Here is a 27,560-nt window from a genome sequence, read left to right on the forward strand (position 1 = left end):
GTCTGCATTTTCTCAGTTGAACTGTTTACTGGATGCCAGAAAGATCGAGTACACAGCTGCGGAGCCCTCTTCCATTAGCATGCAGAAGAGGGACTGATCTATTCAAAATCGTCCCAGCACTTATACTGTCTAGGCCGCCTGCCCACACGAGCGAACGGCTCAACCTCCCCATGTGAGAATGTGTGGCCTGATGGCTTTAACTGGTTTTTACTGGATACGTATGTCAGAATGCAGACAGATAGAAAGGCGCCAAGCAAGGACACATAGCTATAACATGTCATTAGTAATTTAATCCAAATACCATGATATTTAAAGTAATGTAACTTAACACTTAATTACTTGTAGATTACTCCAATTCCAAATATGATGAAAAAATTCAAACGGAAAAAACAATAGATATTTTTAGATATTTGTCTGGTCTTTGGCGGCACGGTGTTTGAGTGGTTAGCACGTCCGCTTCCCAGTGCTGAGGACTCGGGTTTGAGTCCAGGCTCGGCATTTCCGATGCCTTTTGTTCCAAAAGGAGGTGACTCCAGGGGTGACTCCAGTTGGTGTGCTCAGTGGTAAATTTCGCTTTACAAAACACCCTGACGGGACTTTAGATAAAACAAAAGTAATTTGAATTTATTTAATTAATAATTGCTGAATTGCGCCCAATTGATATGATGCTGTTACGTTTTGAGCAATCCACGCATGCATGCAATTGCGTACATGCATTCAATCAATGTTTGCAAATGACATTCATCTCATAAAATGCGTTGTCAAAAATATTACGGTATTTTGTATTTATTTTATATTACCCCAATACGCAAGTATTTCGCTGATTAATCGTGATCAATCAAAATTAAAAAGTGTGATTAATCAGATTAAAAATTTTAATCGTTTGACAGCACCAATATATATATATCTTCTTCTTCTTCTTCTTCTTCTTCTTCTTCTTCTTCTTCTTCTTCTTCTTCTTCTTCTTCTTCTTTCGGCTTTTCCCTTCAGGGGTCGCCACAGCGAATCAGTTGCCTCCATCTAACCCTGTCCTCTGCATCCTCTGCTCTCACACCAACTACCTTCATGTCCTCTTTAACTACATCCATAAACCTCCTCTTTGGTCTTCCTCTCGATCTTCTGCCTGGCATTTGAAAACTCAGCATCCTTCTTCCTATATAGTCACTATCTCTCCTCTGGACATGTCCAAACCATCTCAGTCTAGCCTCTCTAACTTTATCTCCAAAGCTTCTAACATGTGCTGTCCCTCTGATGTACTCATTCCTGATCCTCTCCAACCTGGTCACTCCCAAAGAGAACCTCAGCATCTTCATCTCTGCCACTTCCAGCTCTGCCTCCTGTCTTTTTCTCAGTGGCACTGTCTCCAGACCAAACAACATCACTGGTCTCACCACAGTTTTATAAACCTTTCCTTTCATTTTAGCTGAAACTCTTCTATCACACATCACACCTGACACTTTTCTCCACCCGTTCCAGCCTGCCTGCACATGTTTCTTCACTTCTATTCCACACTCTCCATTGCTCTGGACTGTAGACCCTAAATACTTAAACTCCTCCACCTTCTTGGTCTCTTCTCCCTGTAACCTCACTCTTCCACTTGGGTCCCTCATTCACGCACAGATACTCCGTCTTGCTACGGCTAACCTTCATTCCCCTCCTTTCCAGGGCAAACCTCCACGCTTCTAGCTTCTCCTCCACCTGTTCCCTGCTCTCACTACAGATCACTATGTCATCTGCAAACATCATAGTCCATGGGGATTCCTGTCTAACCTCATCTGTCATCCTGTCCATAACCATTGCGAACAAGAAGGGGCTCAGAGCTGATCCCTGATGTAGTCCCACCTCCACCTTGAACTCCTCCATCACACCTACAGCACACCTCACCACTGTCTTACAGTCCTCATACATGTCCTGCACCACTTGAACATACTTCTCCGCCACTCCAGACTTCCTCATACAAAACCACAGTTCCTCTCTGGGCACCCTGTCATAAGCTTTCTCCAGGTCAACAAAGACACAATGCAGCTCCTTCTGACCTTCTCTATACTTTTCAATCAACATCCTCAAAGCAAATACTGCATCTGTCGTACTCTTTTTTTTGGCATGAAACCATACTGCTGCTCACAAATGTTCACATCTGCCCTCAGTCTAGCTTCCACTACTCTTTCCCATAGTTTCATTGTGTGACTCATCAGCTTTATTCCTCTGTATTTGCCACAATTCTGCACGTCTCCCTTGTTCTTAAAAATGGGCACCAGCAACTTCTCCTCCATTCCTCAGGCATTTTCTCACTATCTAAGATCCTGTTGAACAACCCAGTCAGAAATTCTACTGCTACCTCTCCTAGACACTTCCATACCTCCACAGGTATATCATCAGGACCGAGTGCCTTTCCACTCTTCATCCTCTTCAATGCCCTTCTCACTTCATCCTTACTAATCTTTGCTACTTCCTGGTCCACAACAGTCGCCCCTTCTACTCTTCGTTCTCTCTCATTTTCCTCATTCATCAACTCTTCAAAGTACTCTTTCCATCTTCCCATCACACCGCTGGCATCTGTCAACACTCTTCCATCCCTATCCTTTCTGACCCTAACCTGCTGCACATCCTTCCCATCTCTATCTCTTTGCCTTGCCAACCTGTATAGATCAGTCTCTCCCTCCTTACTGTCCAACCTAGCATACAAGTCATCGTAAGCCTCTTGTTTGGCCTTTGCCACTTCTACTTTCACCTTACGCTGTATTTCCCTGTACTCCTTTCTACTTTCTTCAGTCTTCTCAGTGTCCCACTTCTTCTTAGCTAACCTCTTTTTCTGTATCCACTTTTGCACCTCCTCATTCCACCACCAAGTCTCCTTATCTCCTTTCCTTCCAGATGACACACCAAGGGCTGTCCTACCTGTCTGCCTGATCAAATTTGCTGTAGTTGTCCAGTCATCTGGGAGCACATCCTCACCACCCAGAGCCATTCTCAACTCCTTTCTGAAAGTCATACAACACTCCTCCTTTTTCAGCTTCCACCATTTCGTCCTTGGCTCTGCCCTTGGCCTCTTTGTCTTCCTCACCACCAGAGTCATCCTACACACAACCATCCTATGCTGTCTGGCTACACTCTCACCTACCACTACTTTGCAGTCGCTGATCTCCTTCAAATTACACCGTCTACACAAGATGTATTCTACCTGTGTACTTCTACCTCCACTCTTGTAGGTCACCCTATGTTCCTGCCTCTTCTGGAAGAAAATATTCACAACAGCCATTTCCATCCTTTTTGCAAAATCAACCACCAGCTGTCCTTCTGCGTTCCTCTCCTGGATACCAAACCTGCCCATCACCTCCTCATCTCCTCTGTTTTCTCCACCAACATGTCCACTGAAGTCTGCACCAATGACAACTCTCTCACTTATAGGGATGCTCTGCATCATTTCATCAAGTTCCAACCAAAAGTTCTCCTTCTCCTCCAGCTCACATCCTACCTGTGGTGCATACCCACTAACAACGTTGATCATCACACTTTCGATTCCTAACTTCAGGCTCATGACCCTATCTGACACTCTTTTTACCTCCAGGACGTTCTTAACAAACTCCTCCTTCACGATAATTCCTACTCCATTTCTCTTCCTATTTAACCCATGATAAAACAATTTGAAACCAGCTCCTAAACTTCTAGCTTTGCTCCCTTTCCACCTGGTCTCCTGAACACACAGTATGTCCACCTTCCTCCTCTGCATCATGTCAACCAGCTCTCTACCTTTTCCTGTCATACTCCCAACATTCAAAGTCCCTACTCTAAGTCCTAGACTAGTGGTGTTCCTCTTCTCTTTCTTCCTACGAACACACCTTCCTCCTCTCCTTCTTTGACCAACAGTAGTCCAATTTCCCCCGGCACCCTGTAGGTCAACAGCACCGATGGCGGTCGTTGTTAACCCGGGCCACGACCGATCCTGTATGTTTGGTTTGGCCAAAGTTTAACGTCGGATGCCCTTCCTGACACAACCCTCTGTATTTATCCGGGCTTGGGACCGGCACAAGAAGACACTGGCTTGTGCCCCCTCACGGCTACATTACAGCACCAATATATATATATATATATATATATATATATATATATATATATATATATATATATATATATATATATATATATATATATATATATATATATATATATATATATATATATATATATATATATCTCAAGGGTCGTGGGGGATGCTTTTATTTATTTAGTCATTCACTCATACATTGCATTTCGGCAGTTTTGGTCCTCCATACTCGAGGACACGAGTTGGTGACCCCTACTTTTGAGTACTTTTCATCAGACTGCAGTATTATGTTTGGTAGGTCCTTAAAAGTTTTGGAATGCCAAATTGTCACGTAGCTTCTCATGTTGCTCGTATTTCCAGAGATGCAGTGCATTGTACACTTGCATTGTTTGCACATTTTATTTTGTTTGTCAATCACCATTTCCCAGAATCGAAAGAAACAATTTTTACTGACATTGAACTGAATTTTCATCACAGGAACCCACAGTGGCAATAAGTCCCAAATATCGTAGCGATCATGTTTATATTTTCACAGGTTGAAGTTGACAAGAGTAGGAATGTAAATTTGAATTTTGGTGATGATTGTTCACTCTTTTAAGACAAAAGCTGACAACAAAATTACGACAAAAAAGCCAGGAAACTATCACAATGCTTGCCTCCTTCCCTCAATGATGTTGACAGCCTGAGTTGAAAAAAAATAAAAAGAAAAAAGCAGATCATGCACATAAAAAAATAAATAAATAAAATAAAAAAGGTCGACATTAAGATGTGCTGAATTCATATAAAACAAATGATTGTTGAGTTTTTCAGGGGGGTGAATTTTGGTGCCGACTTCATTTTTACACACAGACCTATTATACAAGTACCAATGTTCAGCTCAATTAAGTGTCCTTTGATCTACTGTAGGACAGGTAACAGCCAAATAAGCATCTAATGTCCACATCATTGTCAGTGTTTTTCTCACTGCCACAGTCTGCTGTACTTTCATTCCTTCTTTCCTTCTCATATGTTTGGCTGCCATTTATTTGACAGGTCCAGGTTCAAATGGTTGATTTAGTAAAAAAAGTATAAACAGGACGCACATCATTTAACTGGGGGATTTAACACCACACATCTCTCATTCATTTTATTCTCTGCACTGACAGTACTGAGGAGCAAAACTAATTACATTAGATTGAGATTACCAAAAAATCAGTTGTAGTCTTTAGTGCTGTAAGGTATGTCACATTCTATGTATCTTTCCATGTAATTGTTACTCCTTGCAACACACACACACACACACACACACACACACACACACACACACACACACCCACACACACACACACACACACACACACAGTATATTTTTCTTAAGAGTTGATGAAGTCCTCTTTTCTCCCTTATGGGGCCATTTTTAAAGAAGAGCCACGTAGCTACCGCTTTTTTTTTTTTTTTAAGGAAACTCAAATTCATGAATTGGCAACCTAATTTTCAGGAAGGCTAATTCATCCTTTGTACAATCTGGAGCACAGCCTGACCCCAGGGGACTGAAAACACAAGCATCAGATTTGTCCTCAGTGATTTTTCTGTTTTAGCTCTCTAAGCGCAGCTTTTACAGTACATAGATCATCCATCCATTTTCTTGACCGCGTATTCCTCACAAGGGTCGCGGGGGGTGCTGGCGCCTATCTCAGCTGGCTTTGGGCAGTAGGCAGGGGACACCCTGGACTGGTTGCCAGCCAATCGCAGGGCACACAGAGACGAACAACCATCCATACGCACAAGCACACCTAAGGACAATTTGGAGCGCCCAATTAACCTGCCATGCATGTCTTTGGAATGTGGGAGGAGACCAGTTACCCGGAGAAGACCCACGCGGGCACGAGGAGAACATGCAAACTCCACCCCGGAAGGCCGGAGCCTGGACTCGAACCGGAGTCCTCAGAACTGGGAGGCGGACGTGCTAACCACTCGTCCACCGTGCCGCCAGTACATAGATCAACAGATCATAAATGATGTGTGTATATGAGATTATTTTTGCCAAGATGATGCAGATCACTCTGATTTAATGATGTTGAGACCAAAGGAAATACAACACACATGTACAGAGCCATGATACTTTAATGAGAAAAGTACCTTTAGTAATTAGCTAACTCCAATCCCATTTAATTGTAATATGGAGGGTTATTCATCCAAATTGCACATAAGTTTATGGTTATAGCTTTGAAGATATTTTGTGTTTTTCTTGTATTAGATGACAAGATGGTATAATTTTGAAACAGCTCCTGCTCAAGTTTTATTTCATATTTGTTTGCTAGCCCTTAAAGGCCCGTTCTTCTGTTTTCACTTAGGAAAAGGCACTTTTTAAATACAGGATTTAAACAGAAACTTCTTCTCAATTTACAGCTCTGGGCTTCTCTTAATGTCTGGTGGTGATTTTTGTCCTAAACCCCCACCCCTGGTCTGTGTTTTGCCATTTTGTGTTTGTTTTGTAAACAGCGGGACGTTTCTGTGACAAGACAGTGTGTACAACCCTCCAGCCAATTGCAGAGCAGAGGGTGGCGTGTCGCAAACGGGGCTGGGGGAATTTGTTGGCTGTGTGACGTCACTCCCACGGCAACTTGACAGCCCGCACGATTGTTTTTTCGCACATGTAAGCTTCTGCGAGTGAGTGAGTGAGTGGAAAAAAAAAATCCCTGCTCTGCGATTGGCCGGAGGGGTGTACACACTGTCTTGTCACAGAAACGTCCCGCTGTTTACAAAACAAACACAAAATGGCAAAATACAGGCTTGGGGGGTGGGGGTTTGGACAAAATCACCACCAGACATTAACAGAAGCCCAGAGCTGTAAATTGAGAAGTAGTTTGTTTGTTTATTTAAAAAAGTGCCTTTTCCTGAGTGAAAATGACAGTTTGTCATTTCATTGTGCAAGAATTAAATGACTTCCAAGGCTAAGTAAAGACACATTAGAGACTAAGGGCATGGCCCACTGTATTTTCTCTTTCTTTCTTTCTTTCTTTCTTTCTTTCTTTCTTTCTTTCTTTCTTTCTTTCTTTCTTTCTGGTTTTGGTATTGGAATGTTATCAGTGTGCATACTCTTAACATTGGCTACTTATTTGCACGCACGCACACGCGCAAACACACAGAACAAAACCTTGAGAAACAAGACCAACTACATCTTTTGTGTGTGGCTTTAGGCGTGTACCAGCTTTTACCAGCTGTTCCGCGTTTTAAAAAAAAAATGCTCCATAGAGCACCGGCTTTCTGCAGTTTTTTAAAGCTTCCCCCTATTGTGTAGCTCAGTGGTTTCTTTTCCTACTCTTGGCCATTTTTAATCTTTATCAAGCAGGGTCATCCTGGTCAGAGCATGGTCATTTAAATGATTATCTCAGTATAATCATGCCAGCGCGTGTGATTGTCTCCATCAACTGAATACAGATGAGGCTTGAAAAGAATTACTTTCCTCATCATAGTAAGCACGACGGTCACGTCTGGTTTCAACATATAGTATATACTTTATGATAACATATACTGTGGTAAATGTTTAGTTTAGCTCTATAGTGCATGAATTATTTGTTTTAATTTTTATTTATTTTTATTTTTTTATTGTTGTGTCATGCATAAAACTCCTAACCTTGCTTTGCAAGATGAATTCTCACAGTATTTGTGAGCTCCCAAACTCCAGAGAATACATCTTGTACTGTGCCCGTTGATTTCCACCGATTCAAACTAGTGGTGGTTTGGACCAATCACAGAGCGACCTTGTGTTTGGGGCGTGATATGCAGCTGTGATAAAACCAGGAAGCCACCTCCGACGCCAGGCCAAACAAACAAACAAACCTAACATGGACGAGTGGACGCTGCAATTAATTCTTATCTTGCAAAATTACTCACCGTTTCCTTGTCGAATGTTGAACAGCGAAAGGCACTTTGTGCATTTTCAGCTGGTAAGGATGTTTGTGCTTTTTTCCCCCCCCTTCGACGACAATGAAGACGATATTTTCATCTGTAAACTTCGATGGGAACTTTCACCGGCTTTTACTTGAATGCTCAATATACTAATAATAACAACCGGGAGACTGCGTATTAACAGTTGAACTATTTAGTGCAGGGCTGGGCCTCGAGGCCCGGAGTCCTGCAGGTTTTGGAGGTTTCCCTCTTCCAACACAAGCTGATTCCAATCAACAGGATCATTATTAGGCTTAGGCAGAGCTTGCTGATGAGCTGATGATTTATCAGCTGTATTAGAGAAGGGAAACACGCAAAACCTGCATGACTCCATCCCTCGAGTTTGCCCACCCCTGATTTAGTGGATGCCAGAAAGATGGAGTACACAGCTGTTGAGCCTTATCTGCTGAACGTGGAACAAGGGTTGCCCCACTCAAAATGGTTGCTAATCTTATATTACCTCAGCCGTCCACCCACACAGGGCCTAGAATCACCAATGTATAAATGTGTGACATGATGGTCTTAACTGGTTTCTGCTGGATAAATGTGTGCCAGAGTGTAGATAGATAGGAAGACGCCAAGCCAACACAGGTCACAGCGACACAACGGCCTAGCTCAAGTCACCTCTCTAATCATTAAGGCAAGGCAAGGCAAGGCAAGTTTATTTGTATAGCACATTTCATACACAAGGCAACTCAATGTGCTTTACACGAGGAAAGACAACACATAAGCATCAAGAAACAGTAGTTAACATTCAGAGGAAGAAAAATAAATGAAAATAGGTTACAAACTAACAATCTTAAAACATTATTCAACAAACTTTAAAAAATTTAACGTAAGGAAGTTTAAAATGATAAAAAATAAAAATAAAAATAAAAATAAAAATAATAATAAAAAAAAAAAACACTTAATTAAAGCTGTTTAAAAGTCCCTAATCAAAGGTATAAGAAAAAAGCAAAGTTTTTAACCTGGATTTGAAAGCATTTACACTCGGGGCTGACTTCACTTCTGTTGGTAGCCTATTCCATCTGTGTGAGAGCCCTAATCTAACAAAACGTTTCTGTCTGTACAAGATTTGTTGAGGAACAAAGCCGGTTTTGCTCCCGTGTGAACAGGGCCTAAATCAGTGCTTCTCAATTATTTTCTGTCATGCCCCCCCCCGCCCATTAAGAAGAAAATATGTCGCGCCCCTCTCCCCCCGCTACTATAAATAGAATAATTTGTCTATAAAATTGTTATAAGCACACCTCTGCATAACACTGTATCCGTATTAACGTATAAGAGAATATATATATAAAATAAAATAAAAGAAATATGGACCAACTTACAACAAAGAATAGCTTTATTAACTGCAACAGAAAAATTTAAAGTGCATCTGAAATTCAAAAATAACATTAAATCCTTAAACTATAAACATTTTTGACTGACCATGTCATACCATATGATACAGAAAAATAAAATTACATAAAATCAATAAATAATAATGCATTCAAACTGATCACCAACATTAACTCAGGAGCACAATATTAAAAAAAAAAACTAACCTGCAAAACAAAAATATATAAAATAATTTGTGCATATTGTTTTTTCTGTGTGCAAAGCGCACATGCTCAGTGCAAACAAAAGCCCTACACCACCGAGCGAATGCTCTCTGCACACACTCACAATAATGAGAGCACCACTGACCCCTAATGTAGTGGAGGTGCAATTGCACTTTATTCTAGGACAGTAAAAAAATAAAAAATAAAAAAAATAAAACATAAAAAGCATGTTCCCAAAGATCAAACGCGCCCTCCTTGATGGAGCCCTCGGGGGGCCCGCCCCACTATTTGAGAAGCACTGGCCTAAATATAAACAAACTGATGAGACAAAAAGGGAACACCTGGGGTGTATTTCACAAAGCAGGTTAAACCTCTGCCCGATAAGCTGCAGTGGGACGAAGCTTGTAGCAAGATGCACGTTCTGTGAATTGTACATTCACATTAGCTAGGCAACAGTTGTTATCGTGACGTGTATATCAGCAGAGTTACAGATGCTGTTTTGTCAGCTCTACACAAACGCTTGACGAACTAGGAAAAGCTAGTCGTCACTTCCATCTAATGGTCATCGTTAGTCGTTACAGTACAGGATCAGTTTAAAACTGAGACCACAGCTGGCCAAGGCTTTACTCTGCGAATTTCCATTAAATGCGTAGTTTTCAGGAATTCCCGGCGGTGGCGCTATACCGTCTGTTTGTAGGGTTCGGGAAACCCTGAATCTGGCAGACAAGTGTTTTGCCAAAGTACTAACCCCCGTAAAAAAAATATATGCATGCATGCAGAATGGAAGCCACCCGATAGCACTGCCTACTCATGTTTTTATTAAACACAGGAAGAACACACGTGTGGTTTTCCATTTTAGAAACGTTTTGTAACGAGCAAATGTTTGTTGTGGAGAAGCAGAAGAAAAAGCAACACTCAGTCCTGCCGTGGACTCAAGGTGCGTTCAACGAATAAGCACACAGTAGGAAATAACACTAATACATAGAAAAAGCTCAGACGACTGACAGGTTGTGACACATTTTTGACACTTCCCTTAAAACACAAGTCGAGTGTGAATTATTATCAAAGTCATTTTTTTTGTATCATGACAACACGACGTTGAATACACCTTTAAGTGCCTTCCTAGTTACAAATTATTCTGTCTGCAGTGGAAGTTAAACTGTACCTCTGGTTCCAAAAGCCAAGTCCTCGCAGACGAGGTCCAGCTGCCCCACACCTTGAATGAAAAATAATTTATCATGTGTTTTATGTATTGCCTTTTACAGTTGGTTACACCATGAATGACCTGATCTTTGAGTGGCAGGAGAATGGACCAGTCCAAGTGGCTGAAGGACTGACACTCCCACAGTTCATCCTTAAAGATGAATCTGACCTCAGATACTGTACCAAGCACTACAACACAGGTAACACACTCACACAATTGGTGAATGGACAAAAATAGCTCACTTGAAGGGTTTTAAAATGGTGGAGTAGTGGTGGAGCAAATGTGTGGTTGAGAAAAGTTGTTTGAAACACAAAATTCAACAGCCAGTACGCTAAACTTGTAACCTTGCTCTGACAAGATGAATTCTTGCGGCATTTGTAAGTTCAGAAACTCCGGAGAATACATCGGTACTGGGTCCCTGAAAAAGACTTTTACTCGGTTGGCGATTACGTGGCGCGGCTGCTCAAAACCACACTCCAATTACCTGAAAACACGGAGCTTCATATCCAGTGCTGTCATTGAGCATTGACGGAAAAAGCCTGGTCCAGATACGACTCCAAGATTTATTTGTGACCAACTTTCTGAAAAATGACACCTAAGAAATGATCTTACAAAAGTTGTGGGCCAAGTAAAAGAAGATGATAAAGATAGGAAAAACAAGTCTTCTTTGATCATGCTTGTGCGACCCAATTTCTTCAGAAACAAAAACTTTCAAATTTCAAAAGAAGATTGAAGTGACAGCGGGAACAGATTTGCGGCAAGCTGGTGGTGGGAAACAATGTGTGGAGGCAACACAGCAAATGAAGGACATACTACAATAACCATTTAGGAGAAAATAACTTTTCTGGTGGCTGACTGGTTAGCACGTCCACCTCCCAGTACTGAGGGCGCAAGATCAAATCCAGGCTGGTTCCTGGGTGGAGTTTGCATGTTCTCCCCATGCCTGCGTGGGTCTTCTCTGGGTACTCCAGTCTCCTCCCACATTCCAAAGACATGCATGGCAGGTTAATTGGGCGCTCCGAATTGTCCCTCGGTGTGATTGTGAGTGTGGATGGTTGTTTGTCTCTGTGTGCCCTGCGATTGGTTGGCAACCAGTTCAGGGTCTACCCCGCCTACTGCCCAAGGCCAGCTGGGATAGGCTACAGCGACCCTTGTGAGGAACAAGCGGTTAAGAAAATGGATGGATAAGACTTTCCTTGCCCAGAATCAAAAGGTACACGGGTGGAATAATCACGAGTAAATTATTATTATTATTATTTTGATGAAAATAGAAGATAAGAAGAGTAAATATAAAGGACCGTTCCATATTTCTTTATTCTTGATATGTAATGTTTTGTTGTGAACTTAATTGCCTTCGGCAAATTCAACTGGCTGGGGGAGAGAGGTTAATGGACCGTTCGCAAAAGCCCCGCCCCCTCATTTGACGCTTTCTGGTCTGACATCCTTCTGGATATTTACAATGGAAATGAACGTGCCAGAGCATGTCAGTGAGTGTTTTTGCAGCATAGAAGTGTGATATTCTCCCGATTGAGGCAAAAGTGTCTACAGTATATGCAGTGGAAGGACATATTCACAACATTGGAATATACAGAAAATCAATGCGAAATCAAGTTTTCAAGATAAGTCCAGTACAACAACAGTGTCTCTTTCTCTCGGCGTGGGCATTGTAATCCCTGAAAATAGTTCCCATTTAAAAAAAAATGAAAATGTAATAGAACGGTTGTTTACTCTGAGGTGATACAGTCCAAAATGAAAGATGAAAACAAAACAAGTTCAAATTGCGTTTTAAGATGCTGTGTTCATGTTGTGTAAATCGACGAAACATCACAGAGCTGCCAGTATGAGACCCAGCATAAACTATCTACTAGGACGCCAAGTTACCCAACTAACATTAACAATGATCAAGATAAACCGTGTATTTTTACGAGGTGTCACGTCAAAAAGAATTTGCTGAAAATGTGGACGTGCTTGCTGATGAGGTAATGAATGGCTAATGATAATGAAATTCTGATATTATAACTTTGATGTCTAGTTTTGTGGATGATCTTGCCTCTAGAGCTAAATTGAGTTTGACAACAGAGCTAAAAGCTGGCTTTTAGCTTGTTCGGTTGCTAGTTAGCTTTAGCCTAGCCCTTGGAACAAACATAGCAAAAGCTTGTTATGGAGACATTTAGGTGGTGATGAAGCCATCCACACTGTGTAAACCACTGAAGATATTGTTGTTTCGTCAGCCCGGACGAGAGGCAGACGGCCGGACCGAGATTTACGTCCCGGCGGAGGCCGCCTTTGCCCTCCCGCCGGGCCGACGCTCAGGGGAGATATGTCGAGGATGGGGGGCTCCGACTATCCTCTCCAAGAGTGATCGTATATTATGCATCCCAGGTGTCGGAAGGAGAATCTTCGCCTGTATTCGCTTTAAAGGAAAAGTTCAACAACTCAGAATTTAGAAAAAAAGTAACAGAGTGCCGGGCCGAGATTCAAGCTGTAGACAAAAAGATTTATTTGACACAGACATACAAACAAGACATATATTCTGGCCAGAAGGGATCAGAAATCCGTCAAACAAAGGGATGCACTGGTTTTTATAGCCTTACTAGAATCCACCCCCAAACTTTTTCCTTGGGCGTAACATCTTAAGGTAGCTAACGGTATTGGGCCATTACAAAATGTGTCCACTCCTACATATTCTCCTAATTATTCATATGAATGTCTTTGGCCACTAGAGTGCACTGCAAGATAGGAGTTTAACTTGGTGCAGTACTATTTTGTGACCATTGGGGGCACTGTTACTCCACGTAAACTTAGGCTCGCAACCTTTGGCCTAATTTAAAGCTGACCTCTGTATGAACTTCATGGTTACGCAAGCTCATGTGTACCTTCCTGCTCATAAATCTTGCGGACAAGACATTTTTATGGCCTGCACCTGGTCTTGGCTCACTCACTCACGTGTAGCACGTGTAGCTCACGTGTTCGGAAAACCCCTATCTCACAGATTGCCTTCAAGGCCAGCCAGAGCACACGTGATCGGAAAACCCCTACATATGTCTGCTGGGTCAGAAGAAAGGAAAATGTGTCAGAGCAGGGTTAGGGTTAGCCTAACCCTAACCCTAACCCTAACCCTAACCCAAATTTTCGACCAGGCGTCAGACTTAGAAAAAATTCTGGCCAGCATGGGACTTTGAAAATTTTCGGCCAGGCGTCAGACTTAGAAAAAATTCTGGCCAGCATGGGACTTTGAAAATTTTCGGCCAGACGTCAGACTTAGAAAAAATTCTAGCCAGCATGGGACTTTGAAATATTTCAGGCAGGCATCAGACTTAGAAAAAAATCTGGCCAGCATGGGACTTTGAAATATTTCAGGCAGGCATCAGACTTTGAAAAAATCTGACAACCAGGCCAGAGAGCGGGTCGTCTGCCCGGGAAGGCCGCCCCAACACTCCTCTTTGTCGGACATAAGTCTGGCAAGCCTCCCTTGTTCAGCCCTGGAGGTGTCACGTCTGAAATTGCTCCCTTCTGAAATCGTGACAACTCCATTTTGCGGTTTGGGTGGAAAGGTGCCCAGATAGGGAACCGGGTGCCCTATCTGCAGCGCCCCCCCGATGGTGGCCCGCGGTACTGCAACCCTGGTAACCCAGGCTATTGAAATGAATGGTGTGGGACTTTGAAAAAATTCAGGCAGGCGTCAGACTTTGAAAATTTTCGGCCAGGCGTCAGACTTAGAAAAAATTCTGGCCGGCATGGGACTTTGAATATTTTCGGCCAGGCGGCAGACTTAGAAAAAATTCTGGCCAGCATGGGACTTTGAAATATTTCAGGCAGGCATCAGACTGAACATTTTCAGCCAGGCGTCAGACTTAGAAAAAAATCTGGCCAGCATGGGACTTTGAAAATTTTCAGCCAGGCGTCAGACTTAGAAAAAATTCTGGCCGGCATGGGACTTTGAATATTTTCGGCCAGGCGTCAGACTTAGAAAAAATTCTGGCCAGCATGGCACTTTGAAAATTTTAGACCAGGCGTCAGACTTAGAAAAAATTCTGGCCAGCATGGGACTTTGAAATATTTCAGCCAGGCGTCACACTTAGAAAAAATTCTGGCCAGCATGGGACTTTGAAATATTTCAGGCAGGCATCAGACTGAACATTTTCAGCCAGGCGTCAGACTTAGAAAAAAATCTGGCCAGCATGGGACTTTGAAAATTTTCAGCCAGGCGTCAGACTTAGAAAAAATTCTGGCCGGCATGGGACTTTGAAATATTTCAGGCAGGCATCAGACTTAGAAAAAATTCTGGCCAGCATGGGACTTTGAAAATTTTCAGCCAGGCGTCAGACTTAGAAAAAATTCTGGCCGGCATGGGACTTTGAATATTTTCGGCCAGGCGGCAGACTTAGAAAAAATTCTGGCCAGCATGGGACTTTGAAATATTTCAGGCAGGCGTCAGACTTAGAAAAAATTCTGGCCGGCATGGGACTTTGAATATTTTCGGCCAGGCGTCAGACTTAGAAAAAATTCTGGCCAGCATGGGACTTTGAATATTTTCGGCCAGGCGTCAGACTTAGAAAAAATTCTGGCCAGCATGGGACTTTGAAATATTTCAGGCAGGCATCAGACTTTGAACATTTTCGGCCAGGCTTCAGACTTAGAAAAAATTCTGGCCAGCATGGGACTTTGAATATTTTCGGCCAGGCGTCAGACTTAGAAAAAATTCTGGCCAGCATGGGACTTTGAAAATTTTCGGCCAGGCGTCAGACTTAGAAAAAATTCTGGCCAGCATGGGACTTTGAAAATTTTCGACCAGGCGTCAGACTTAGAAAAAATTCTGGCCGGCATGGGACTTTGAAATATTTTCGACCAGGCGTCAGACTTAGAAAAAAATCTGGCCAGCATGGGACTTTGAAAATTTTCAGCCAGGCGTCAGACTTAGAAAAAATTCTGGCCGGCATGGGACTTTGAAATATTTCAGGCAGGCATCAGACTTTGAACATTTTCGGCCAGGCGTCAGACTTAGAAAAAATTCTGGCCAGCATGGGACTTTGAAATATTTCAGGCAGGCATCAGACTGAACATTTTCAGCCAGGCGTCAGACTTAGAAAAAATTCTGGCCGGCATGGGACTTTGAAATATTTCAGGCAGGCATCAGACTTAGAAAAAATTCTGGCCAGCATGGGACTTTGAAATATTTCAGGCAGGCATCAGACTTTGAACATTTTCGGCCAGGCTTCAGACTTAGAAAAAATTCTGGCCAGCATGGGACTTTGAAAATTTTCAGCCAGGCGTCAGACTTCAAAAAAATTCTGGCCAGCATGGGACTTTGAAAATTTTCGACCAGGCGTCAGACTTAGAAAAATTCTGGCCAGCATGGGACTTTGAATATTTTCGGCCAGGCGTCAGACTTAGAAAAAATTCTGGCCAGCATGGGACTTTGAAAATTTTCAGCCAGGCGTCAGACTTAGAAAAAAATCTGGCCAGCATGGGACTTTGAAAATTTTCGGCCAGGCGTCAGACTTAGAAAAAATTCTGGCCAGCATGGGACTTTGAAAATTTTCGGCCAGGAGTCAGACTTAGAAAAAATTCTGGCCAGCATGGAACTTTGAATATTTTCAGCCAGGCGTCAGAAAAAATTCTGGCCAGCATGGGACTTTGAATATTTTCGGCCAGGCGTCAGACTTAGAAAAAATTCTGGCCAGCATGGGACTTTGAAAATTTTCGACCAGGCGTCAGACTTAGAAAAAATTCTGGCCAGCATGGGACTTTGAATATTTTCGGCCAGGAGTCAGACTTAGAAAAAATTCTGGCCAGCATGGGACTTTGAAAATTTTCGACCAGGCGTCAGACTTAGAAAAAATTCTGGCCAGCATGGGACTTTGAAAATTTTCGACCAGGCGTCAGACTTAGAAAAAATTCTGGCCAGCATGGGATTTTGAAATATTTCAGGCAGGCGTCAGACTTTGAAAATTTTCGGCCAGGCGTCAGACTTAGAAAAAATTCTGGCCAGCATGGGACTTTGAAAATTTTCAGCCAGGCGTCAGACTTAGAAAAAATTCTGGCCAGCATGGGACTTTGAAATATTTCAGGCAGGCATCAGACTGAACATTTTCAGCCAGGCGTCAGACTTAGAAAAAAATCTGGCCAGCATGGGACTTTGAAAATTTTCAGCCAGGCGTCAGACTTAGAAAAAATTCTGGCCGGCATGGGACTTTGAAATATTTCAGGCAGGCATCAGACTTAGAAAAAATTCTGGCCAGCATGGGACTTTGAACATTTTCGGCCAGGCTTCAGACTTAGAAAAAATTCTGGCCAGCATGGGACTTTGAATATTTTCGGCCAGGAGTCAGACTTAGAAAAAATTCTGGCCAGCATGGGACTTTGAAAATTTTCGACCAGGCGTCAGACTTAGAAAAAATTCTGGCCAGCGTGGGACTTTGAAAATTTTCGGGCAGGCATCAGACTTTGAAAAAATTCTGGCCAGCATGGGACTTTGAAAATTTTCGACCAGGCGTCAGACTTAGAAAAAATTCTGGCCAGCATGGGACTTTGAAAATTTTCGACCAGGCGTCAGACTTAGAAAAAATTCTGGAAAGCATGGGACTTTGAAAATTTTCAGCCAGGCGTCAGACTTCAAAAAAATTCTGGCCAGCATGGGACTTTGAAAATTTTCGACCAGGCGTCAGACTTAGAAAAAATTCTGGCCAGCATGGGACTTTGAAATATTTCAGGCAGGCATCACTGAACATTTTCGGCCAGGCGTCAGACTTAGAAAAAATTCTGGCCAGCATGGGACTTTGAAATATTTCAGGCAGGCGTCAGACTTCAAAAAAATTCTGGCCAGCATGGGACTTTGAAATATTTCAGGCAAGCATCAGACTTTGAACATTTTCGGCCAGGCTTCAGACTTAGAAAAAATTCTGGCCAGCATGGGACTTTGAAAATTTTCGACCAGGCGTCAGACTTAGAAAAAATTCTGGCCAGCATTGGACTTTGAAAATTTTCGACCAGGCGTCAGACTTAGAAAAAATTCTGGCCAGCATGGGACTTTGAAATATTTCAGGCAGGCGTCAGACTTTGAAAATTTTCAGCCAGGCGTCAGACTTAGAAAAAATTCTGGCCAGCATGGGACTTTGAAATATTTCAGGCAGGCATCAGACTTAGAAAAAATTCTGGCCAGCATGGGACTTTGAAAATTTTCGGCCAGGCGTCAGACTTAGAAAAAATTCTGGCCAGCATGGGACTTTGAAATATTTCAGGCAGGCATCAGACTTTGAACATTTTCGGCCAGGCTTCATACTTAGAAAAAATTCTGGCCAGCCTGGGACTTTGAAAATTTTCGACCAGGCGGCAGACTTAGAAAAAATTCTGGCCAGCATGGGACTTTGAAAATTTTCGACCAGGCGTCAGACTTAGAAAAAATTCTGGCCAGCATGGGACTTTGAAAATTTTCGACCAGGCGTCAGACTTAGAAAAAATTCTGGCCAGCATGGGACTTTGAAAATTTTCGACCAGGCGTCAGACTTAGAAAAAATTCTGGCCAGCATGGGACTTTGAAAATTTTCAGCCAGGCGTCAGACTTCAAAAAAATTCTGGCCAGCATGGGACTTTGAAATATTTCAGGCAGGCATCAGACTTTGAACATTTTCGGCCAGGCTTCAGACTTAGAAAAAATTCTGGCCAGCCTGGGACTTTGAAAATTTTCGACCAGGCGTCAGACTTAGAAAAAATTCTGGCCAGCATGGGACTTTGAAAATTTTCGACCAGGCGTCAGACTTCAAAAAAATTCTGGCCAGCATGGGTCTTTGAAAATTTTTCAGCCAGGCGTCAGACTTAGAAAAAATTCTGGCCAGCATGGGACTTTGAAATATTTCAGGCAGGCATCACTGAACATTTTCGGCCAGGCGTCAGACTTAGAAAAAATTCTGGCCAGCATGGGACTTTGAAATATTTCAGGCAGGCGTTAGACTTCAAAAAAATTCTGGCCAGCATGGGACTTTGAAATATTTCAGGCAGGCATCAGACTTTGAACATTTTCGGCCAGGCTTCAGACTTAGAAAAAATTCTGGCCAGCATGGGACTTTGAAAATTTTCGACCAGGTGTCAGACTTAGAAAAAATTCTGGCCAGCATGGGACTTTGAAATATTTCAGGCAGGCATCAGACTTTGAAAATTTTCGGCCAGGCTTCAGACTTAGAAAAAATTCTGGCCAGCATGGGACTTTGAAAATTTTCGACCAGGCGTCAGACTTCGAAAAAATTCTGGCCAGCATGGGACTTTGAAATATTTCAGGCAGGCGTCAGACTTTGAAATATTTCAGGCAGGCATCAGACTTAGAAAAAATTCTGGCCAGCATGGGACTTTGAAAATTTTCGACCAGGCGTCAGACTTAGAAAAAATTCTGGCCAGCATGGGACTTTGAAAATTTTCGACCAGGCGTCAGACTTAGAAAAAATTCTGGCCAGCATGGGACTTTGAAAATTTTCAGCCAGGCGTCAGACTTAGAAAAAATTCTGGCCAGCATGGGACTTTGAAATATTTCAGGCAGGCATCAGACTTAGAAAAAATTCTGGCCAACATGGGACTTTGAAAATTTTCAGCCAGGCGTCAGACTTAGAAAAAATTCTGGCCAGCATGGGACTTTGAACATTTTCGACCAGGCGTCAGACTTAGAAAAAATTCTGGCCAGCATGGGACTTTGAAAATTTTCGGCCAGGCGTCAGACTTCAAAAAAATTCTGGCCAGCATGGGACTTTGAAAATTTTCGACCAGGCGGCAGACTTAGAAAAATTCTGGCCAGCATGGGACTTTGAATATTTTCGGCCAGGCGTCAGACTTAGAAAAATTCTGGCCAGCATGGGACTTTGAAATATTTCAGGCAGGCATCAGACTTTGAACATTTTCGGCCAGGCTTCAGACTTAGAAAAAATTCTGGCCAGCATGGGACTTTGAAAATTTTCGACCAGGTGTCAGACTTAGAAAAAATTCTGGCCAGCATGGGACTTTGAAATATTTCAGGCAGGCATCAGACTTAGAAAAAATTCTGGCCAGCATGGGACTTTGAAAATTTTCGACCAGGCGGCAGACTTAGAAAAATTCTGGCCAGCATGGGACTTTGAAATATTTCAGGCAGGCATCAGACTTAGAAAAAATTCTGGCCAACATGGGACTTTGAAAATTTTCAGCCAGGCGTCAGACTTAGAAAAAATTCTGGCCAGCATGGGACTTTGAAAATTTTCGACCAGGCGTCAGACTTAGAAAAAATTCTGGCCAGCATGGGACTTTGAAAATTTTCAGCCAGGCGTCAGACTTCAAAAAAATTCTGGCCAGCATGGGACTTTGAAATATTTCAGGCAGGCATCAGACTTAGAAAAAATTCTGGCCAGCATGGGACTTTGAAAATTTTCGGCCAGGCGTCAGACTTAGAAAAAATTCTGGCCAGCATGGGACTTTGAAAATTTTCGACCAGGCGTCAGACTTAGAAAAAATTCTGGCCAGCATGGGACTTTGAAAATTTTCGACCAGGCGTCAGACTTAGAAAAAATTCTGGCCAGCATGGGACTTTGAAATATTTCAGGCAGGCGTCAGACTTTGAAAATTTTCAGCCAGGCGTCAGACTTAGAAAAAATTCTGGCCAGCATGGGACTTTGAACATTTTCGGCCAGGCTTCAGACTTAGAAAAAATTCTGGCCAGCCTGGGACTTTGAAAATTTTCGACCAGGCGTCAGACTTCAAAAAAATTCTGGCCAGCATGGGACTTTGAAAATTTTCGACCAGGCGTCAGACTTCAAAAAAATTCTGGCCAGCATGGGTCTTTGAAAATTTTTCAGCCAGGCGTCAGACTTAGAAAAAATTCTGGCCAGCATGGGACTTTGAAATATTTCAGGCAGGCATCACTGAACATTTTCGGCCAGGCGTCAGACTTAGAAAAAATTCTGGCCAGCATGGGACTTTGAAAATTTTCGGCCAGGCGTCAGACTTAGAAAAAATTCTGGCCAGCATGGGACTTTGAAATATTTCAGGCAGGCATCAGACTTAGAAAAAATTCTGGCCAACATGGGACTTTGAACATTTTCAGCCAGGCGTCAGACTTAGAAAAAATTCTGGCCAGCGTGGGACTTTGAAAATTTTCGGCCAGGCGTCAGACTTAGAAAAAAATTCTGGCCAGCATGGGACTTTGAAATATTTCAGGCAGGCATCAGACTGAACATTTTCGGCCAGGCGTCAGACTTAGAAAAAATTCTGGCCAGCATGGGACTTTGAAAATTTTCAGCCAGGCGTCAGACTTAGAAAAAATTCTGGCCAGCATGGGACTTTGAAAATTTTCAACCAGGCATCAGACTTAGAAAAAATTCTGGCCAGCATGGGACTTTGAACATTTTCGGCCAGGCGTCAGACTTAGAAAAAATTCTGGCCAGCATGGGACTTTGAAAATTTTCAGCCAGGTGTCAGACTTAGAAAAAATTCTGGCCAGCATGGGACTTTGAAAATTTTCAACCAGGCATCAGACTTAGAAAAAATTCTGGCCAGCATGGGACTTTGAAAATTTTCGACCAGGCGTCAGACTTAGAAAAAATTCTGGCCAGCATGGGACTTTGAAATATTTCAGGCAGGCATCAGACTTAGAAAAAATTCTGGCCAACATGGGACTTTGAAAATTTTCAGCCAGGCATCAGACTTAGAAAAAATTCTGGCCAGCATGGGACTTTGAAAATTTTCGACCAGGCGTCAGACTTAGAAAAAATTCTGGCCAGCATGGGACTTTGAAAATTTTCGACCAGGCGTCAGACTTAGAAAAAATTCTGGCCAGCATGGGACTTTGAAATATTTCAGGCAGGCATCAGACTTAGAAAAAATTCTGGCCAACATGGGACTTTGAAAATTTTCAGCCAGGCGTCAGACTTAGAAAAAATTCTGGCCAGCATGGGACTTTGAAAATTTTCGGCCAGGCGTCAGACTTGGAAAAAATTCTGGCCAGCATGGGACTTTGAAAATTTTCGACCAGGCGTCAGACTTAGAAAAAATTCTGGCCAGCATGGGACTTTGAAAATTTTCGACCAGGCATCAGACTTAGAAAAAATTCTGGCCAGCATGGGACTTTGAAATATTTCAGGCAGGCCTCAGACTTTGAAAATTTTCGGCCAGGCGTCAGACTTAGAAAAAATTCTGGCCAGCATGGGACTTTGAAATATTTCAGGCAGGCATCAGACTTTGAACATTTTCGGCCAGGCTTCAGACTTAGAAAAAATTCTGGCCAGCATGGGACTTTGAAAATTTTCGACCAGGCGTCAGACTTAGAAAAAATTCTGGCCAGCATGGGACTTTGAAATATTTCAGGCAGGCATCAGACTTAGAAAAAATTCTGGCCAGCATGGGACTTTGAAAATTTTCAGCCAGGCGTCAGACTTCAAAAAAATTCTGGCCAGCATGGGACTTTGAAAATTTTCGACCAGGCGTCAGACTTAGAAAAAATTCTGGCTAGCATGGGACTTTGAAATATTTCAGGCAGGCATCAGACTTAGAAAAAATTCTGGCCAACATGGGACTTTGAAAATTTTCAGCCAGGCATCAGACTTAGAAAAAATTCTGGCCAGCATGGGACTTTGAAAATTTTCGGCCAGGCATCAGACTTAGAAAAAATTCTGGCCAGCATGGGACTTTGAAAATTTTCGACCAGGCGTCAGACTTAGAAAAAATTCTGGCCAGCATGGGACTTTGAAATATTTCAGGCAGGCATCAGACTTAGAAAAAATTCTGGCCAACATGGGACTTTGAAAATTTTCAGCCAGGCTTCAGACTTAGAAAAAATTCTGGCCAGCATGGGACTTTGAAAATTTTCGACCAGGTGTCAGACTTAGAAAAAATTCTGGCCAGCATGGGACTTTGAAATATTTCAGGCAGGCATCAGACTTAGAAAAAATTCTGGCCAGCATGGGACTTTGAAAATTTTCGACCAGGCGTCAGACTTAGAAAAAATTCTGGCCAGCATGGGACTTTGAAAATTTTCGACCAGGCGTCAGACTTAGAAAAAATTCTGGCCAGCATGGGACTTTGAAAATTTTCAGCCAGGCGTCAGACTTCAAAAAAATTCTGGCCAGCATGGGACTTTGAAAATTTTCAGCCAGGCGTCAGACTTAGAAAAAATTCTGGCCAGCATGGGACTTTGAAATATTTCAGGCAGGCATCAGACTTAGAAAAAATTCTGGCCAACATGGGACTTTGAAAATTTTCAGCCAGGCGTCAGACTTCAAAAAAATTCTGGCCAGCATGGGACTTTGAAAATTTTCGACCAGGCGTCAGACTTAGAAAAAATTCTGGCCAGCATGGGACTTTGAAAATTTTCAGCCAGGCGTCAGACTTAGAAAAAATTCTGGCCAGCATGGGACTTTGAAATATTTCAGGCAGGCATCAGACTTAGAAAAAATTCTGGCCAACATGGGACTTTGAAAATTTTCAGCCAGGCGTCAGACTTAGAAAAAATTCTGGCCAGCATGGGACTTTGAAAATTTTCGACCAGGCGTCAGACTTAGAAAAAATTCTGGCCAGCATGGGACTTTGAAAATTTTCGGCCAGGCGTCAGACTTAGAAAAAATTCTGGCCAGCATGGGACTTTGAAAATTTTCGGCCAGGCATCAGACTTAGAAAAAATTCTGGCCAGCATGGGACTTTGAAATATTTCAGGCAGGCGTCAGACTTAGAAAAAATTCTGGCCAGCATGGGACTTTGAAATATTTCAGGCAGGCATCAGACTTAGAAAAAATTCTGGCCAGCATGGGACTTTGAAATATTTCAGGCAGGCATCAGACTTAGAAAAAATTCTGGCCAACATGGGACTTTGAACATTTTCAGCCAGGCGTCAGACTTAGAAAAAATTCTGGCCAGCGTGGGACTTTGAAAATTTTCGGCCAGGCGTCAGACTTAGAAAAAAATTCTGGCCAGCATGGGACTTTGAAATATTTCAGGCAGGCATCAGACTGAACATTTTCGGCCAGGCGTCAGACTTAGAAAAAATTCTGGCCAGCATGGGACTTTGAAAATTTTCAGCCAGGCGTCAGACTTAGAAAAAATTCTGGCCAGCATGGGACTTTGAAAATTTTCAACCAGGCATCAGACTTAGAAAAAATTCTGGCCAGCATGGGACTTTGAAAATTTTCGACCAGGCGTCAGACTTAGAAAAAATTCTGGCCAGCATGGGACTTTGAAATATTTCAGGCAGGCGTCAGACTTTGAAAATTTTCGGCCAGGCGTCAGACTTAGAAAAAATTCTGGCCAACATGGGACTTTGAACATTTTCAGCCAGGCGTCAGACTTAGAAAAAATTCTGGCCAGCGTGGGACTTTGAAAATTTTCGGCCAGGCGTCAGACTTAGAAAAAAATTCTGGCCAGCATGGGACTTTGAAATATTTCAGGCAGGCATCAGACTGAACATTTTCGGCCAGGCGTCAGACTTAGAAAAAAATTCTGGCCAGCATGGGACTTTGAAAATTTTCAACCAGGCATCAGACTTAGAAAAAATTCTGGCCAGCATGGGACTTTGAAAATTTTCGACCAGGCGTCAGACTTAGAAAAAATTCTGGCCAGCATGGGACTTTGAAATATTTCAGGCAGGCGTCAGACTTTGAACATTTTCGGCCAGGCTTCAGACTTAGAAAAAATTCTGGCCAGCATGGGACTTTGAAAATTTTCGACCAGGCGTCAGACTTAGAAAAAATTCTGGCCAGCATGGGACTTTGAAAATTTTCGGCCAGGCGTCAGACTTAGAAAAAATTCTGGCCAGCATGGGACTTTGAAATATTTCAGGCAGGCATCAGACTTAGAAAAAATTCTGGCCAGCATGGGACTTTGAAAATTTTCGGCCAGGCGTCAGACTTAGAAAAAAATTCTGGCCAGCATGGGACTTTGAAATATTTCAGGCAGGCATCAGACTTAGAAAAAATTCTGGCCAACATGGGACTTTGAAAATTTTCAGCCAGGCGTCAGACTTCAAAAAAATTCTGGCCAGCATGGGACTTTGAAAATTTTCGACCAGGCGTCAGACTTAGAAAAAATTCTGGCCAGCATGGGACTTTGAAATATTTCAGGCAGGCATCAGACTTAGAAAAAATTCTGGCCAACATGGGACTTTGAAAATTTTCAGCCAGGCATCAGACTTAGAAAAAATTCTGGCCAGCATGGGACTTTGAAAATTTTCGACCAGGCGTCAGACTTAGAAAAAATTCTGGCCAGCATGGGACTTTGAAAATTTTCGACCAGGCGTCAGACTTAGAAAAAATTCTGGCCAGCATGGGACTTTGAAATATTTCAGGCAGGCATCAGACTTAGAAAAAATTCTGGCCAGCATGGGACTTTGAAAATTTTCGACCAGGCGTCAGACTTAGAAAAAATTCTGGCCAGCATGGGACTTTGAAAATTTTCGACCAGGCGTCAGACTTAGAAAAAATTCTGGCCAGCATGGGACTTTGAAAATTTTCAGCCAGGCGTCAGACTTAGAAAAAATTCTGGCCAGCATGGGACTTTGAAAATTTTCAACCAGGCATCAGACTTAGAAAAAATTCTGGCCAGCATGGGACTTTGAAAATTTTCGACCAGGCGTCAGACTTAGAAAAAATTCTGGCCAGCATGGGACTTTGAAATATTTCAGGCAGTCATCAGACTTTGAACATTTTCGGCCAGGCGTCAGACTTAGAAAAAATTCTGGCCAGCGTGGGACTTTGAAAATTTTCGACCAGGCGTCAGACTTAGAAAAAATTCTGGCCAGCATGGGACTTTGAAATATTTCAGGCAGGCATCAGACTTAGAAAAAATTCTGGCCAGCATGGGACTTTGAAAATTTTCGGCCAGGCGTCAGACTTAGAAAAAATTCTGGCCAGCATGGGACTTTGAAATATTTCAGGCAGGCATCAGACTTTGAACATTTTCGGCCAGGCTTCAGACTTAGAAAAAATTCTGGCCAGCATGGGACTTTGAAAATTTTCGACCAGGCGTCAGACTTAGAAAAAATTCTGGCCAGCATGGGACTTTGAAAATTTTCGGCCAGGCGTCAGACTTAGAAAAAATTCTGGCCAGCATGGGACTTTGAAATATTTCAGGCAGGCATCAGACTTAGAAAAAATTCTGGCCAGCATGGGACTTTGAAAATTTTCGGCCAGGCGTCAGACTTAGAAAAAAATTCTGGCCAGCATGGGACTTTGAAATATTTCAGGCAGGCATCAGACTTAGAAAAAATTCTGGCCAACATGGGACTTTGAAAATTTTCAGCCAGGCGTCAGACTTCAAAAAAATTCTGGCCAGCATGGGACTTTGAAAATTTTCGACCAGGCGTCAGACTTAGAAAAAATTCTGGCCAGCATGGGACTTTGAAATATTTCAGGCAGGCATCAGACTTAGAAAAAATTCTGGCCAACATGGGACTTTGAAAATTTTCAGCCAGGCATCAGACTTAGAAAAAATTCTGGCCAGCATGGGACTTTGAAATATTTCAGGCAGGCATCAGACTTAGAAAAAATTCTGGCCAACATGGGACTTTGAAAATTTTCAGCCAGGCTTCAGACTTAGAAAAAATTCTGGCCAGCATGGGACTTTGAAAATTTTCGACCAGGTGTCAGACTTAGAAAAAATTCTGGCCAGCATGGGACTTTGAAATATTTCAGGCAGGCATCAGACTTAGAAAAAATTCTGGCCAGCATGGGACTTTGAAAATTTTCGGCCAGGCATCAGACTTAGAAAAAATTCTGGCCAGCATGGGACTTTGAAAATTTTCGACCAGGTGTCAGACTTAGAAAAAATTCTGGCCAGCATGGGACTTTGAAATATTTCAGGCAGGCATCAGACTTAGAAAAAATTCTGGCCAGCATGGGACTTTGAAAATTTTCGACCAGGCGTCAGACTTAGAAAAAATTCTGGCCAGCATGGGACTTTGAAATATTTCAGGCAGGCATCAGACTTAGAAAAAATTCTGGCCAGCATGGGACTTTGAAAATTTTCGACCAGGCGTCAGACTTAGAAAAAATTCTGGCCAACATGGGACTTTGAAAATTTTCAGCCAGGCGTCAGACTTAGAAAAAATTCTGGCCAGCATGGGACTTTGAAAATTTTCGGCCAGGCGTCAGACTTAGAAAAAATTCTGGCCAGCATGGGACTTTGAAAATTTTCGACCAGGCGTCAGACTTAGAAAAAATTCTGGCCAGCATGGGACTTTGAAAATTTTCGGCCAGGCGTCAGACTTAGAAAAAATTCTGGCCAGCATGGGACTTTGAAAATTTTCGGCCAGGCATCAGACTTAGAAAAAATTCTGGCCAGCATGGGACTTTGAAATATTTCAGGCAGGCGTCAGACTTAGAAAAAATTCTGGCCAGCATGGGACTTTGAAATATTTCAGGCAGGCATCAGACTTAGAAAAAATTCTGGCCAGCATGGGACTTTGAAATATTTCAGGCAGGCATCAGACTTAGAAAAAATTCTGGCCAACATGGGACTTTGAACATTTTCAGCCAGGCGTCAGACTTAGAAAAAATTCTGGCCAGCATGGGACTTTGAAAATTTTCGGCCAGGCGTCAGACTTAGAAAAAATTCTGGCCAGCATGGGACTTTGAAATATTTCAGGCAGGCATCAGACTGAACATTTTCGGCCAGGCGTCAGACTTAGAAAAAATTCTGGCCAGCATGGGACTTTGAAAATTTTCAGCCAGGCGTCAGACTTAGAAAAAATTCTGGCCAGCATGGGACTTTGAAAATTTTCAACCAGGCATCAGACTTAGAAAAAATTCTGGCCAGCATGGGACTTTGAAAATTTTCGACCAGGCGTCAGACTTAGAAAAAATTCTGGCCAGCATGGGACTTTGAAATATTTCAGGCAGGC

At 42.5% G+C, this 27,560-nt stretch overlaps 1 protein-coding gene across 1 annotated transcript in view; it reads left to right on the plus strand.

Moving 5' to 3' along the window:
* The window catches only part of glra3 (glycine receptor, alpha 3), a 311,990-nt gene that overhangs the window by 63,472 nt on the left and 220,958 nt on the right, over nt 1-27,560 (plus strand). The window contains exon 6 of the mRNA XM_077524973.1: nt 10,782-10,919. Coding sequence (XP_077381099.1) covers nt 10,782-10,919 — 138 coding nt within the window. The remainder of the gene's footprint in view (nt 1-10,781; nt 10,920-27,560) is intronic.

Source organism: Festucalex cinctus, chromosome 6 (assembly GCF_051991245.1).
Source record: "Festucalex cinctus isolate MCC-2025b chromosome 6, RoL_Fcin_1.0, whole genome shotgun sequence".
In the NCBI taxonomy this organism is placed as follows: domain Eukaryota; kingdom Metazoa; phylum Chordata; class Actinopteri; order Syngnathiformes; family Syngnathidae; genus Festucalex; species Festucalex cinctus.